This window comes from Podarcis liolepis, assembly GCF_965112155.1.
Source record: "Podarcis liolepis genome assembly, chromosome: 5".
NCBI lineage: Eukaryota > Metazoa > Chordata > Lepidosauria > Squamata > Lacertidae > Podarcis > Podarcis liolepis.
In genome coordinates this window covers 49,932,354-49,947,726 of record NC_139556.1, presented here as the reverse complement: position 1 = coordinate 49,947,726, position 15,373 = coordinate 49,932,354, and the positions used below count along the sequence as shown (strand labels likewise).

Genomic DNA, 15,373 nt, shown 5'->3' with positions numbered 1-15,373 from the left:
TACTATTCTGGGTCAACTTACTCTGCTGCATGTGTAGATGAAAATGGCACCAAGTGTGGGGGAGGGGGCAGAACAGGTTTCAGATACAGGATATTAAGCATACACGTACTTCAGACTGAACTGGTTGCTTGCTTTGCAAGTTTTCATTTCCCAAATGACTGCCTTGGCAAGCGCAATACCTACCAGGCTCAACGCCGGTCTCGCGCTGCCGCTTCCCGCGCTCTCAAGGACCCGGGAGGAGGAAGGCGTGAAGGGAATCCCGAAGGCGCGAAAACCTCATGCATGCGCAGGCCTTCCGCCTGCGACAGCCCAGTAGGCCGGCCGAAGCGAGCGGCGATGGGATGTGGGAGGGAGCTCGCTTGCTGCCCTGCGTGTGCCTATGTGGGGCACGTTACAGCCCCGTGACGTCAGCGCCACGCAGGCAGCCAGGCAGGCAGACGGCGAGAGCCCCGCGCTGGGCGGCCTCTCCTCGCCGCCGCCGCCCCGCCTCTCGTCGCCCGCCTCGCCCGCCTCCCTCCCACGGCACACCAGGCAACGTGTAGTGTGCCGCGGAACACCAGTTGGGAAACACTGGTCTAGCCTACTGTTCTGATCTTTTCCCAGTGCAGATGGCAGTAGAGTAATTCTAACAGGGATTGGGCCAGAATGCTAGAGGGTTCCCTGCTTTTCTTCATGGACTCTGTGCCATCATGCTATCTGGCTTTCCAGGCAATATTACCAAGTCAGTTTGGTGTCTTACAGCTGGAGGACCTTGCTGTGTACTGCAAACCTGTTTGCTGAGGGAGATGACAGCCCATACTGTATGCACCACATGCATTTGCCATGTGAGATGTGGGACTGCTATAAGTTCAGCGCCAGCCAGTGGGCCTGAAGTATATAATTGTTTTCAGCACCAGTGGATTTATTGAGCAGGCAGGCTAGCTTTTATTTTTTTGGTTTGACATTGCTCAGACAAGTTCTGCAACATGGATTCAGTCCTCTGGATTCCTATTGAAAAGGAACAGAAGTGTTCTGTGCTCCTTAACCTTTCATGAGGTGCATGCATAACTGAGGTTGCTGCAAAGGATATACATGCAGGGCCAGCCCTACCATTAGGCAGAGTGAGGTGATTACCTCAGGTAGAATATATGCCAGGACAGCCCTATAGCCATTCATCCTGAATCACCACTCATTCTCTTCTGTTAGAGATCAGAGCTGAGTGCACCATGTAGCACCCTCCTCACCTAAAAAACACCATAGCCTGTATGGACAAGATCCTGTCACCAGCACTGAAGTAATATTGAACTGCCAATCATGTTGTCTTCTGTACACAGAATGGCTGGCACTATCTTGTCCTTTACCTCAGATGGCTAAATGTTTGAGGTCAGCTCTGCATACATACGTTTTTTTTCATGGCACTTCTCTCTTTAACAAACACAAGTTGTCAACTGGGAAAAGATTAGGCCTGTATGTGGGCCAAGCCCTCCTAATACATAATGTGCCCCTCACTTCTGGCATGGGCCATAAGCATTTTGGACTTGGGTGTTGTAGATAGGTATGAATCTACTCTCTGATTGGAGAGGGAGGTAAAATCTTGCAAATTCTGTATACTGATGTGTGGTTCTGCACTCCAGGAGCAAAACATGGCTTCCTTTCATTTCATAACAGTAAGGTTGCCCAGTTGTCCACTGACTTTTTTGTTTAAAAGGAAAGGGGGGGAATGTTTCAGTACAGCAGTGACCTATTAAAAATATTACCCAGGAAAAATATTATCCAGGTGGCCCTAAATGAAAATCAATATTTTTCAGCACACACATTAAATCTTATCTGATAGTGGGTTTTCCTGAAGTAATGAGAGGGCATGAAGTGCTTTTCTGGAAGGTTTGTACAGCTCTGTATCTTTCAGCTGCCAGGATAGATAATGAATGTGCTTGATTTTAAGAAGGTCTTACCCATGAAAGCAGCCACTATCCAGGAAAATGTCACTGGCAGGACAGAAAACATTACCTGGAATTATATAGAGGAGATCTCATCTAGGATTATTTTATGGATTTTATTCTGAGGAAAGATAATAACTTGTAAAAGACAACCAATTAGCCTTGGCTCTTGAAGGGGGCTGGGGAGTACAGAAGAATGTTTTAGAGTTGCACACCATAGCATTGTATTTATAATTACATTTTTTGGGTGTGCATAAACACAAAGTACTCTTATTCATTATGCTATTATGAGTTGGTTGCTGTCAGGGCTAGAACTGACCTTGGAGTTAGGTGAACTCAGGTGGCTAATTTGTAAAGATGGGGCATTGCTATAGCAGTTAATGGAAGGGACAAGCATGCAGGGATCTCTGTTGCTGGAAAATAGCATAGTTAAGGCAAAGGACAGCAAATCTGATACTATGTAAGGAACAGAGAGCAAAGCAAAGCAAAGCAAAGCAAAGCAAAGCAAAGCAAAGGAAAGGAAAGCAAAGGAAAGGAAAGGAAAGGAAAGGAAAGGATGATACGTAGGGGAAAGATGGTAAAGGTCACAAAAAGATTTAAGGTAGCTTACGATTGATTGCTTTAACTTGATCTGATTTTTAATATTTCTATGCCCCCTTTTCATTTAAATGAGTCCCAAAGTGGCTTACAAACAATAAATAATAATAAGAAAATGGAACATCACAAATACAGCATATAGAGTAACAGATCATCAGTGAAACAATTGCAATTTATAAAACTCTGTTAACAAAGCAACAACTAAAAAAATAATAAGCTGAATGTCACAATCACAATTAAAGCAAAAGTCATGCCATATGATTAACGAGTCAACACCGCATTTACAATCTATAGAACAGTATTAACAACATCAACAAAATAGCAACCAAAAGATAAACTTAGCACTGTTGAGTTCATACACCCACCGGAGGGGGAGGATTTTTGAGTGGGAAAACTTCAGGGGGAAGTATTGAACCTGCTGCTCTCAACAACTTGGCAGTGTTGCTCTACGACTACATTTCATTTAAAAAAAAGGGGGGGGGGAGAACAGGGAGCTCTAATCATGTCCCACATAAAGGGAAGCCCATCAAAATTATCAGGACCTTTATGTGCTCCAGACAAATTGGCAGCCCATCCCCACATGGCTCTTCTTTTCTTTAATGAAGGAAAAGCACCTGGACAGCCACCACAGATCTACTGCAATAATGTGTAGTTCAGCCCTCAGGCAGTTTAAAGAACAACAGAGGGAAATGTTCTGTGAATTCCCACATATATTAATAGGAACTCATTGTGTATGATTGCCGGTGGCTAGGAGACCTGTTTTAACCTGCTTGGAATACCTTTTGAGCAGCTTTCTTTAGTGCAAGGGCAGCTCCACACTTCACGTTACTGAGGTCATCTTCGCAAATCATGGTTGCTGCAGGAAATGCTGGTGTTACTAGTCTCATATGCATGCACATGCTAGGTGTGTGCAGCAATCACACGATTAGCCTTGTATCTGTAGCGTTCTATTATTTATTATTATTTACTGGATTTATATACTGTCCTATACCTGGAGCAGTTCTACAGCCCAATCTGTTTCAAATCTGCTTTGTGTCATTCCAATTTGATTTGTTATTTGGGTCCCAGTCAGATTGGTTAAATACAAAGCTCTGTTTTGGCCCTGTTGGCTATAATGTGGAATCTTAAAAAGGCTATAACTTTTCCCTCTTTACACATAAGTGGTTGACATTTGCTTGCAAAGGAACCCTTCCTGAGTGGATTGTGCCAGCCAAATTTCAAACAAATTTATCAGGGCATTTATGTGTTGGTGTTTTGTTATGTATTTTTAAAAAAGACTTAGCCTCTTCTATTTTCTGCCAGAATTGGATGCTCTCTGAAGGAATGAAGCCTGCCAAATTTCAGAAAAATATGTGGCAGCGATTTCCCTGCAAGGGCAGACTTTTACCATTTGAGGACGAGAAAATAGCAGACACATTCCGTCTCTCACATTGTTTTGGGCAATCATTTTGAAAACTGGGGACATGAGGGGACATTCATACATGGTGCCTGGGCACCAAAGCCACAAAAGTCTGGAGAAATAGGTCCACTGGCTATTGTGCTCAGTGATTTCACCTTTGAAGTAAAAAAATCCCTAAAAAGTTAGGGGTGTTTTTTTCTCATCACTCTTCCTGGAAGTACCCTCCATGAAGAAAAAACAAAGTGCTATGATTTTGTTTGTAAGAGAGAAAAAAAGAATGATGGGGGGGGGGAGCAGGTCACCCCCATAGTTTAACCCAACCACTTTTGTTCTGCTTTCCCAGCCAAAATTATAACGAGGAGGATCTGTGTGTTTCCTTCAGTATCCCTCCCCTAAATAACTTTGATTGGAGTTCACTGGGAGAATAATTCACTGTGATTAAAAGGTAGACCTGCTTGTCAAAACAAACGACCCAACTTTTTCTTTCTTGACTGCTTGACATTTCCCTAGTCAGCTTCATTTCATTTCTCGGGAAAGCAAAGTAAGGCAGTGGGTAGGGAGCTGAGAGTTTGACTTTATGTACAAAAAAGGAGGAAAAAGACAGCAGAGCCTCTCAGAAGTTTGGGAACTCCCTGATCCACCTCGACACGCCTTGTTAACATGGATCACCTCACGTTATTCATACAAACACACAGAGCTGATGCCACACCGCTAGTATACACAGCTCAAAATCCAATCTCAATTATATACACAAACACAGGTTGCTTAAAGATTTATAGCATTAAAAAATATGATTTATAGCCATTGTGGAAAAGCTAACTCACCAAATGCATTTATCCAAGGGATAATCAAAGACAGGCTCATTTGTCTGAATGTGGTAGGATGCAATTCTTTATACAAATAAGAGACCAAATAAGAGGCAGAAGTTTCTTCCCCCTTAACAGCCTGCAAACATTTGGAATAATAATATTTTTTTAAAAAAGATGCACGCACATGCATCTATGAGGTTCTCATGTGTCATGTTGTATATGGTAACTGGATGGTAAACACAGGTGCAAACTTGTGATGTGTGGAGCCTACATAATTGCAGCTTCCAGAACTTATGTATAAGGAAAGTCTTATACATGCTTATCTGGGAGTAAGGTAAAGGTAAAGGGACCCCTGACCATTAGGTCCAGTCGTGACCGACTGGGGTTGCAGCGCTCATCTCGCTTTATTGGCTGAGGGAGCCGGCGTACAGCTTCCGGGTCATGTGGCCAGCATGACTAAGCCGCTTCTGGCGAACCAGAGCAGTGCACGGAAATGCCGTTTACCTTCCCACCGGAGCGGTACCTATTTATCTACTTGCACTTTGATGTGCTTTCGAACTGCTAGGTGGGCAGGAGCAGGGATCGAGCAACGGGAGCTCACCCCGTTGCGGGGATTCGAACTGCCAACCTTCTGATCGGCAAGTCCTAGGCTCTGTGGTTTAACCCACAGCGCCACCCGCATCTCTTATCTGGGAGGAAGTCCTATTAAATGCAACGAGACTTCCTTCAGAGTAAACATACACAGGATTTCACTGTAAGTCTTGTTCCAACTAATTGGGCCTTTTGAATTTAGACTTACATTTTATATCGTAATCCCATCTCAAGACAAAAATAATCCTTTCTGTGAGAGTGGCAGGAACAAGTTGAAATGATGAATGGTAGCAGTGTCCCAGCACTAATGAAGCTTATGAGGCTTGTGATAAGAGTGATGGAAGCTGTGGGCAGTGGCATATTTCACAGCAGACAAGGCCCCGTGCATTTCCACTTACCAGACCTCTGGACTGTAAATCAGCCCATTCCCTTATTTTTTGGAAGCAAGAACAGGAACACTCTCAATTCTTGGAGAACTGAGCCCAAGTAGAAACCCCACACACACATCATGCAATTGCACAGAAACATTGTGGCTGAAAAGCAAAAATTTCTAATCCCTTTGTTAACAAGGAGCAGAACATAAGACGATCCTGCTGGATCAGGCCAGTGGCCCATCTAGTCCAGCGTCCTGTTCTCACAGTAGTCGACCAGATACTTGTGGGAAATGAGCAAGCAGGATTTGAATGCCAGAGCACTCTGCCCTTCTGTGGTTTCCGGCAACTAGTCTATATGCTTCTTGAAACTCTCAAAGAACACTTAATAGGTCAGTGAGAAGGGACGTGCGCTTGCAGAAACCATGCTGGCCCTGCATCAGCAAGACTTGTTCTTCTTGAACATGCCTTGATAATTTTATCTTTTGTAATGCTTTCTATTGATTTCCCAGAAGAGAAGTTAAGGTAAAGGGTAAAGGGACCCCTGACCATCAGGTCCAGTCGTGACCGACTCTGGGGTTGCAGCGCTCATCTCGCTTTATTGGCTGAGGGAGCCGGCGTACAGCTTCCGGGTTGCGTGGCCAGCATGACTAAGCCGCTTCTGGCGAACCACAGGAGCACACGGAAACGCCGTTTACCTTCCCGCCGGAGTGGTACCTATTTATCTACTTGCACTTTGACGTGCTTTTGAACTGCTAGGTTGGCAGGAGCAGGGACCAAGCAACGGGAGCTCACCCTGTCGCGGGGATTCGAACTACTGACCTTCTGATCGGCAAGTCCTAGGCTCTGTGGTTTAACCCACAGCGCCACCTGCATCCCAGAAGTTAAGTTAGCTGCTCTTAAATTTCCCATAACTCCTCTGGATCCCCTTTTTATTAATTGGTGTTACATTGGCCAGTTCTCAGCTATACAGACTGATCTTGAGGACAGCAATTTCAAATTTGAATTTTTAAAGAATGGATGCCATTAGGATCAGGTGTTTGGTGATTTTTATTTTGTCTATTAGGCCAAGAACATCTTCTCTTGTCACCACCATTTCCCCCAGTTGCTCAGTCTCCCTTCCTGCAAAAGTTAGTTCAGACACTGGGATCTGCGCTAAATAATAATAATAATAATAATAATAATAATAATAATAATAATAATAATAATATCTTTATTGTCATTGCCCCCTTCGGGGACAGCGAAATTACTTGACTGCTCCATAAAAACACTAATTAAACAATACAGTATAATACAGCAAGGGAGATTAGATGACTTTCAAAGTCCGGGCTTCCCATTGAGGGCCGAGATCACTCTGGAGAAGAAGCTGTTCTTAAGATGGCTCGTTCTTGTCTTCATCGTCCTGTATCTCCGTCCCGACGGCAAGAGCTCGAAGAGACGGTGACCAAGATGCGATGGATCTTTTACTATGTCCAGTGCCTTCCTATGGCACCTTGTGGCATAAATCTGCTCTAAGGTGGAGAGTGGGCAGCCAACAATGCTCTCTGCTGCCTTAACAACCCTGCACAACCCCATCCTGTCCTGGGTAGTACAGCTTCCATACCACACACATAAGCCATAAGTGAGCACGCTCTCAATGGCACAGTGATAGAAGGCAAGCAGCAGTTTCTGCGGAAGATGGTTTTTCCATAGTATTCTCAAAAAGTACAGTCTCTGCTGCGCCTTCTTCACAAGCCCCCTTGTGTTGACACTCCAGGACAGATCCTCTTGTAATTCAATGCCCAAAAATCTGAACGTTGTTACCCTCTCCACACAGACCCCAGGGTTAGGGTTAGGGTTATCTTCCGTTGTGAAGGCACATGCAAAGGATTCATTCAGCTTCTCCACAATCTCCTTATTCTCCTTTAGCATACCTTTGACTTCCTTTCCATTGGAGGATACGGCCCCCTCCCTAGTCAGCCTTCTGCTATTAATGTATTTAAAGTATTGTTTTATTGTTGGTCTTTTAGCATCCCTTATAGTCTGCTTGCCCCCCCCCCCAAAGTAATAACTACCTGACTCTGCCAGTTAATAACACTGGCATCCTAGTGGTACCAGGGCCAACAACATGGTTGCTTTTAAAACAACAACACTAGGTTGCATTTTTGTATATCACTAGCATGAAAACCTATTCAAAGCAATATGAACTGCCTTGACATCCTTGTGCCAAACTTTGCTTTGTCTATGGCAGGAAGGGATTCCTTGCTTCCTAGGAGAATGCAAAAATCATACAGGCTAGTTTACTGTTTCACTTTGCAACATTATTTTTATAGTATGTTATCTATCGGAATAGATGCTGATGCTGCAAACATTTAGGCGCATTACATGCCAGGCAATAAGCCCACACATCAAGGATGCATGGAAGCTCATGCTCAAGCCTAAGGAGGCTGCTGATTTCCTTTCTGTCTGCAGTTCCTTATCCGCACCAAATACCACTCTGCCCCATGCTTTCCAGCTTGTGTTGGGAGGAAACCAACCACGAACCTTGCCCTTAGAGTTTATCCAAACCCAACAAACAACAAAATGTAGGCAATGTTTGTTCTTGGCTTACTGATTCTGGTTTGTTGGAGAGAAACAAATCATGTTCCCTTGGTTGGACATAATACTTAACCAGGGATCATGGCTTATTTCTCCCTGGTGTGATTGGGAAGTAGTGCAAGTACCCAGTTTGGTGTGCTCATGGGAAACCATTAACTATGGTTTCCCATGATGTACAAACTGGACTGTCATGTACACACAGAGATTCCACACATTTGGGGCTTACAAACAGTGTAGCTATTTATGGGAAACACTGCTGATCTGCAATTTAGTAATCTGTCCTCTTTTAGCTCTTAGTTTCCATTTTAAAAGCTGACACATTTTAAGTAGGGCTCCAAGCGATTTATATATCAGTTAAGATTCAGAACTAAGCCTCTGATTTCTTAAAAAAAAAACAAAAATAAGCATGTGTGCTATTTGGCTACAGATAGTGATCATGCAGCTTTGCTCTAATCTAGGGAACTCGCCAGAGATAATTCAGCCAGATCATCTAAATGAAGCTAACTGGAAATTATTAATTCCATGGGACTGATGGAGAGAAGATGCAGTAACAAATGATGCCTTTTTATATCTCTCTCATAGGCCATTTCATTCCTGACACCTCTGGCTGTCATTTTTGTGGTGAAAATCATTCGACGGACAGACAAGACTGAAATTAAGGAAGCTTTTTTAGGTAAACTGAAAATCATATTCTTGCTTTTTTATTTGTTTTTTATCGGAAAGCTATTGCTCTCAGAAAATGTGGGAGGAACATTTTTATTTCTTTCAGGAAGCATGTGTCAGATGTTCTTATACCTTTAAAAGAAAAAGTAAAACAAAAACAACCAACATTTCCTGGGCTTTGTTAGGCAAGAGCTTTTATTCCTCCTGAAACCTGTGTTCATTCCGGCACCTTAAAGTCAGCAGAAATTACTGATAGAGCAGTAAAGAACAGGCAAAGGTGAGAGGAGTGGGTGAAAGCTATGTGGCAGTGGAAGGTTGTATTAAATAGTGTTTCTTTCTGTCCTTGGGGAGATGAGCAGTGGTGTGCGTGTTTGAATTTCTGCTGCAGCTATTTGGAAGAAGCCTACACTTCTTCTTGTGGTAATTGATCTAAAGAGAAAGAGTGAGAGGTTTCTAAACTTTCTAAGCGAGCCTCACACCAAAGCCTTATATTATCATTCAGACTGCCAGGCAGTTTTAGGCTAAGCCCGGCAACCTTTCCCAGACTCAGCATCATATATGATAACCAGGCACAGAAAAGTTCAAGCTATGGCTTGAAACTTTAAGCTGCAGTGAAGACAAAAGAACTTGTAGTACACTCTCAAGTCTTCATTTGCAGCCAACACTCTGTGCTTTTTGAACTGGGTGCCTATCTGCCTTTTAGAAGACGTCTGAAGGCAGCCCTGTTTAGGGAAGTTTTAAATGTTTGATGTTTTATTGTGCTTTTAATATTCTGTTGAGAGCCACCCAGAGTGGCATACAAATAATAATAATAATAATAATAATAATAATAATAATAATAATAATAATAATTTTTAGAAATTGTTATTTCAGCAACCTCTGAAAGGCTTAAGGATCCCCACACCTGGTGTGTACACAAAAAATCAAGGAGTTCACGTAGAGTCCAAATCTTCCTATGTATCCCCAGTTTGAATTAATCTTGGGAATAAAATGGATCTTCCTTTGCAGGTGTCATTTGATTTCAAGGAAGAAAGGATTGTACTCTTCCATTTGAAGCCGAAGCAGCTACCATGCTAGTGGCATCACCTGTCAAAGTAGCTTGTGGGCAACTGGGGACTGGAAAGATCTAGTCACCTCCCATTACACGCCATCAAACCAGTTCTATCCCTCCCTTCTACCCCTTTCCACTCTATTTTGCCCAGACCACCAGAGTTACATGTCTCTTCCTATTACATTAGCCTTTTCAGTGGCTTTGCTTTTTAGCAAACCTTTATGGCCTCTCCAAATGCTACACAAGGAAAAAGACACATTTGCTTTGAGCAGTCACTGAGGACGTACTCTCATGCCACTATTTCAAGGTACCTACTTGAGTCATTTGAAGTGTGATCATAAACAAGAACTGTGGGTTTAAGAGTTCCAATTCCACCACAAAACTATTGGCATCCCCTGCTCATTTACCGTTCATAGTTATTTTCTTCATACTAGCTGCAAAGCTGTTTCATGGAACTTGTTCCTTGAAATGGCACATATTTAATGTCAACTTTGACCCCTCCAGCACTGTAGCCTTCATTACTTGGGTTGTCTACCTCTATTGCAAAAAAGGATACTTTCAATCACGAAAGTGTGAAGTGCCTTGCCACATTCTACACAAGAAAGCTGTTTCTTAGGAGCTGTCCAGCACTTTAAGCGTGAAAGAATGCTATTTATACGGCAACACCTTAATTTAATTCTGGCTCCTCAAACCAGAAGCATCTCAAGGTAATGCCACAGACTTGTGCTGTGGCATTCTTGCATTTCTATTGAATCCTTTGAGAGGCAAGTAACCCTTAAGAAATGATTGTTCAGAAATTTTCAGGACAATTGAATGACTTCAGATAATTGCTGGATGCCCCTGTGCTAACTTGCCACCTAACAGTGTTGCACAGTGCTATCACTCTGCAGAAAGGAACACCAAGTAACAAAGCCCTATAAGTTTGTTAGCAGAGGCCATGAAATGCTGTTCTTTAAATAGTATTGCATAAACAGGCCTTTTTATACTAGAAGAAAAAACTTGTTGTTGAGCAAGAACGCCACTTGGTATACTATGACAAGAGAGAAGCCACACATATTTTGCTCAAAGATGGGGAATGCTAAGCTATTGGTGGGCTTTTCTCTCATACTAGCACAGTCTTCATGCCACTGGATATGCAAGATTCCAGGTGTAGTTAGTTCAAAATATACATAAGTCTCACTGTGTGGCCTTTTAAAATCATCACCTTGTATTAGAGAGCCATCATGAGATTTTAAAACAGGCGCCCCCAAACTCTGCCCTCCAGATGTTTTGGGACTACAACTCCCATCATCCCTAGCTAACAGGACCAGTGGTCAGGGATAATGGGAATTGTAGTCCCAAAACATCTGGAGGGCTGAGTTTGGGGATGCCTGTTTTAAAACAAAACGCCAGACCTCATGGAGCAAGTCTCACCTGAGTGATCTGTCTCAAAATATTGCAGGATGCTTTTTAATCAAAGCCGCAAGGCAGTTGGGGAGAAGCATTCTTTCACTTTTAAGGATCTATAGGTCTCAGCACTTGGCAGTTTTCTGTATAACTTTTCTGGATGCTAATGAACTGACCAACATCCCCTGCTTGTCCTTTTGGTTGGATGGAAGATTCCTAGATGGTCTTTTGCTATCGGTTGTTGCTTCTTTGATTGCTGGCTTGCTGGGACCCATATGCTTTCTCCTGTCCACTTTCCTCTTATCTCATTGACTCAGTACAGGGCTGACCTTCTCAGTGTAACTTTGGAATCACAATCCAGCTTCCTAATTGGTTAGTTGTGTTACTTTATTTAGATATTTATAAACCATGTTTTTATAGGAAAGCTAGCAAGGTGATATGCAACCTGAAAACATGGCACAAGAACAGTAACATTTGATAAAAGCTGGTTGGAGAAACAATGAGACTTTTAAAGACCTGCTAAGCAGTACAGTATTTAAAAGATGAGAAAGCATGGATGACTCCTGCCACACCTCTGTTGGTAAGGCATTTGACAGTTACACTAAAGGCTCAGTCCCTGTTAAAGGCTGACCAAACCTCAGGAGTGTGGGAAACTACCCAACAAAGCCCAGAAGATCTCTTATTGAGGTAGAGGTTAAGAAATCAGGAGCCTTATGGGCTCCATCAGTGCTATATGTGTAATTGGAGCCCACCACAAAACCATCTATCTCACCAATAAAGAGGCAACTTTAAGACACAAACCCACGATGCAAGAAAACCAAGGAGAATTGGGTATTTGAGTTGTATCTGACTACTGTAAGCCATACTCAGAGGAGATCTACTAAAATTACTAGCTTGCCCATTGATTTTAGTGTGGGTTCTCTGAGAATAGCGTGTATACAATATTTTAGATTGTTATCCACCCTGTGATTTTTGAAGGAAGGGTGATATACACACACACACACACGCTTTTAATATTTACAAGCTATGAGTTAACCTTACGGAAGACTCTTATTTCAATCTATTTCTGAGTTCTCAACATATTGAGAAAATGTATGGTTGGAATTCAACATCATGCTAAGGAGATTGTTCCCTGAGTGCAAGCATTTCTGTTTGCCAGGAGGGATGATCTCTCCTCTCTATTCTGAGGGTTCTTCTGACCTTCTTGAACAGATTTGGGGAGGGAATGTGGAGAGGAGAGGGGTGGAATATCCTGTTGCACCAGTGCAACAACTGACTTGAATCTGGCTCTATATGCTGTGGTTCTGGGTTATTATGTTCTTGTTTCATTTTGTTTTTTAGCTGTTTCCTTGGCTCTTGCTTTGAATGGAGTCTGCACAAACACTATTAAATTAATTGTGGGGAGGTAAGTCCTGGAATATTCCAGCTGTTGACTTGAGCTTTGCTAACTGACAAGTAACCATGAACTTCTGAATGGAAATGGTAATCAGGAAGTTTGCATAAATAAAAGTTAGTACAAAGGTAGTGTAATGATTGCAGCACCTGTCCTTGTAGAATAGGAATCTGCTATATAAAGGATGGAGATACTAATGGCTTGTTCTAACAGTTCTGCTATTCTTTAGAAATATCTAGTATGTGTGGGCTCAGTAACACATCTGAAGGTATTAATCTTCTGTACCTGAAATCGTTCATTGTGCATAAGCAGGAATAATGCAGTCCCCTTATGAAACAGTATTCATATCCAGTATTCTTTCTTCCAGTAACTACCTCCCATGAACCACTTTTTCATATGGCCAGTGTGGAATCAACAATTGTTTTAAATGCCCAATAGAATGAACAATATAAATGGAGTTATAGTTACAAGTAGGTAGCCGTGTTGGCCTGCCGTAGTCTAAACAAAATAAAAAATTCCTTCCAGTAGCACCTTGGAGACCAACTAAGTTTGTTATTGGTATGAGCTTTCATGTGCATGCACACTTCTTCGGAGGTGCAGGTATTCAGATAGAAGCTATAAAAAATAACCTGGCAGCCAGAGTTCCACCCCCACCCCCGCATTTTATAGTCCTTGAAAATAAAATCTCATGAAAATAAGTTTCAGCAACAAGCTCATAGCCACACTGAAAGATTATGGAAAGTTACTGTGGAATGGACTGGACATAGATTTCTTCCTAGAAGAGCATTAGGCTTTTTTTTTTTGCAAAATAACTAGTAGCAAGAACATAAAAGGTCAAAGAGGAAGTGTCACTTAAATGATGATTAAGGGGAATGTAATTTGAATAGTTAACAACTGCCTCACAGAGAATGTGCAGAGGGAATTGTGGCACATTGCTTGGTCAATATGCAAAATTTTAAGCAGGGAAATATGCATTAATCAACTGAATTTTGTATATTCTCTTGTCATTATGCATAATCCCCAAAAGGCCTTTTGGGATTATTGTTATGTATAATGTCAGATAGAGGGCCTCATGTCAAGCTCTGTGCTTCTCCTACTCCCTCCATCCCAGTTATTTTTCATTCAAACACTTGCTGCAGCAATATATCTTAACTCAGCTTTGGGGAACCTTGGCTGTCTAGATCCACCTTCTCGAACCTGATGTGCCTCTAAACTTTTTTGGACTACAACTCCATCAGCATAGCCAGTGGTCAGGGATGGTGGGAGCTGTAGTCTAAAATATCTGGAGGACACCACTTGTAGAAAGCAGCTCTAGATAATGCTGGACTACAACTCCCAATAGGCCTCATCACTGACCAGGGCCATAGGATCCTCATCTTTGTTTTAATGGAATCTTACTCTTCCTTCTCTCTGGTATGTGAAAATGGGGCATCACTTGGAAAGCATAGGCTTGGTTTGTTTTCCTTACATTAGCTTCTCAGGGTTACTCAGTTTGAATGGATCAGGGATGTGGTGGCCAGCGGGCTGGGAAGACCCATGACATTCACCCATGGTTTTGCATCAGTTTGTCAACATCATGAGCAATAGGAGGGTGTGGTGTTTTTTTCACCACTTCTCTGCCCATGAATTTTGATAATGTGCACTCCAGTGATTCATTAGGAGTTGGGCAGATAAAAGCTTAGCTTGCTGAAGATCTTTAATATTTATGAACAGTTTTCCCCTGCCTTAATGTTTCTTCATTCTTGCGTCTGTGAGATACGTACTGTTTCTATAAATTGTTGTTTACATATTCAGCTTTCTCTGGTGTCTCTTATAAAATAGTGAAATTTTTGGGGAGGGGAGGGATCCATAATAATTTTTAGGTTCACACCAGTCTGTCTCTCTCTTTTAGCTTTGTTTCATCAGCTGAAATCTCTGTCAGCCTTAAAAGAAAGACTTATAATAATCTGGAATTTAGTTGTGCTTTGTGCATGACATATGGGCCCATACCACAATTTTCTCCATTTCCCCCTCACACACAGTTCTGGGTTTTTCAGAGATGAAGAAACTGAGGCCCCCAGAGATGATGTTGGACCACAGCTTCCTCATTCCTGACTGCTGGTCATGCTGGATGAGGGTAATGAAAGCTGAAGTCTGGCAGTGTCTGTGTTGGTTTGGTAAAAGGGAAAATAGATATGATAGAATAAAAGGTGAATTCCCTGGATGCCTAGATCCAGGTTTGGGGCAAGTACTCTCTGGTGAGAGCCCCAGCAGAGATTTAAAATAACAAAACATGCAACAAAATAAAGTGTGGAAATATAAGACCTTTAAAATATCACATTCTAAATTGCTTCCAAAGTTCTCCACTTCCATTAGCATAGAAAGAGACCACAAGTTTGGTAAGTTAGAAATGGTTTACTTACAAACTCTTCAAAGGTCAGATTCAGGTGCTACTCCATACAGCAGCAAGAAAAGACATGCAGCTTTACTTAGGTTCCAAAAGTTGTAAATGCTTCTAAATCATTTGTATAAAAACACAAAGATGGTTTGCTTAAGCCACACTGTCTAAGCTTGGATGATCTAGTTTAGACTTCCTTACCGGTAGGGTTCACATGGTGGAAAGAGAGAAAACAAAGTGTTT

General features: G+C 42.3%; 1 protein-coding gene across 2 annotated transcripts in view; it reads left to right on the top strand.

Moving 5' to 3' along the window:
• PLPP4 (phospholipid phosphatase 4) overlaps nt 1-15,373 on the top strand; it is an 88,715-nt gene that overhangs the window by 34,282 nt on the left and 39,060 nt on the right. For both annotated transcript variants that reach the window (XM_083506236.1, XM_083506237.1), the window contains exons 3-4: nt 8,843-8,933; nt 12,702-12,765. In XM_083506236.1, the coding sequence (XP_083362362.1) occupies nt 8,843-8,933; nt 12,702-12,765 (155 nt within the window). The remainder of the gene's footprint in view (nt 1-8,842; nt 8,934-12,701; nt 12,766-15,373) is intronic.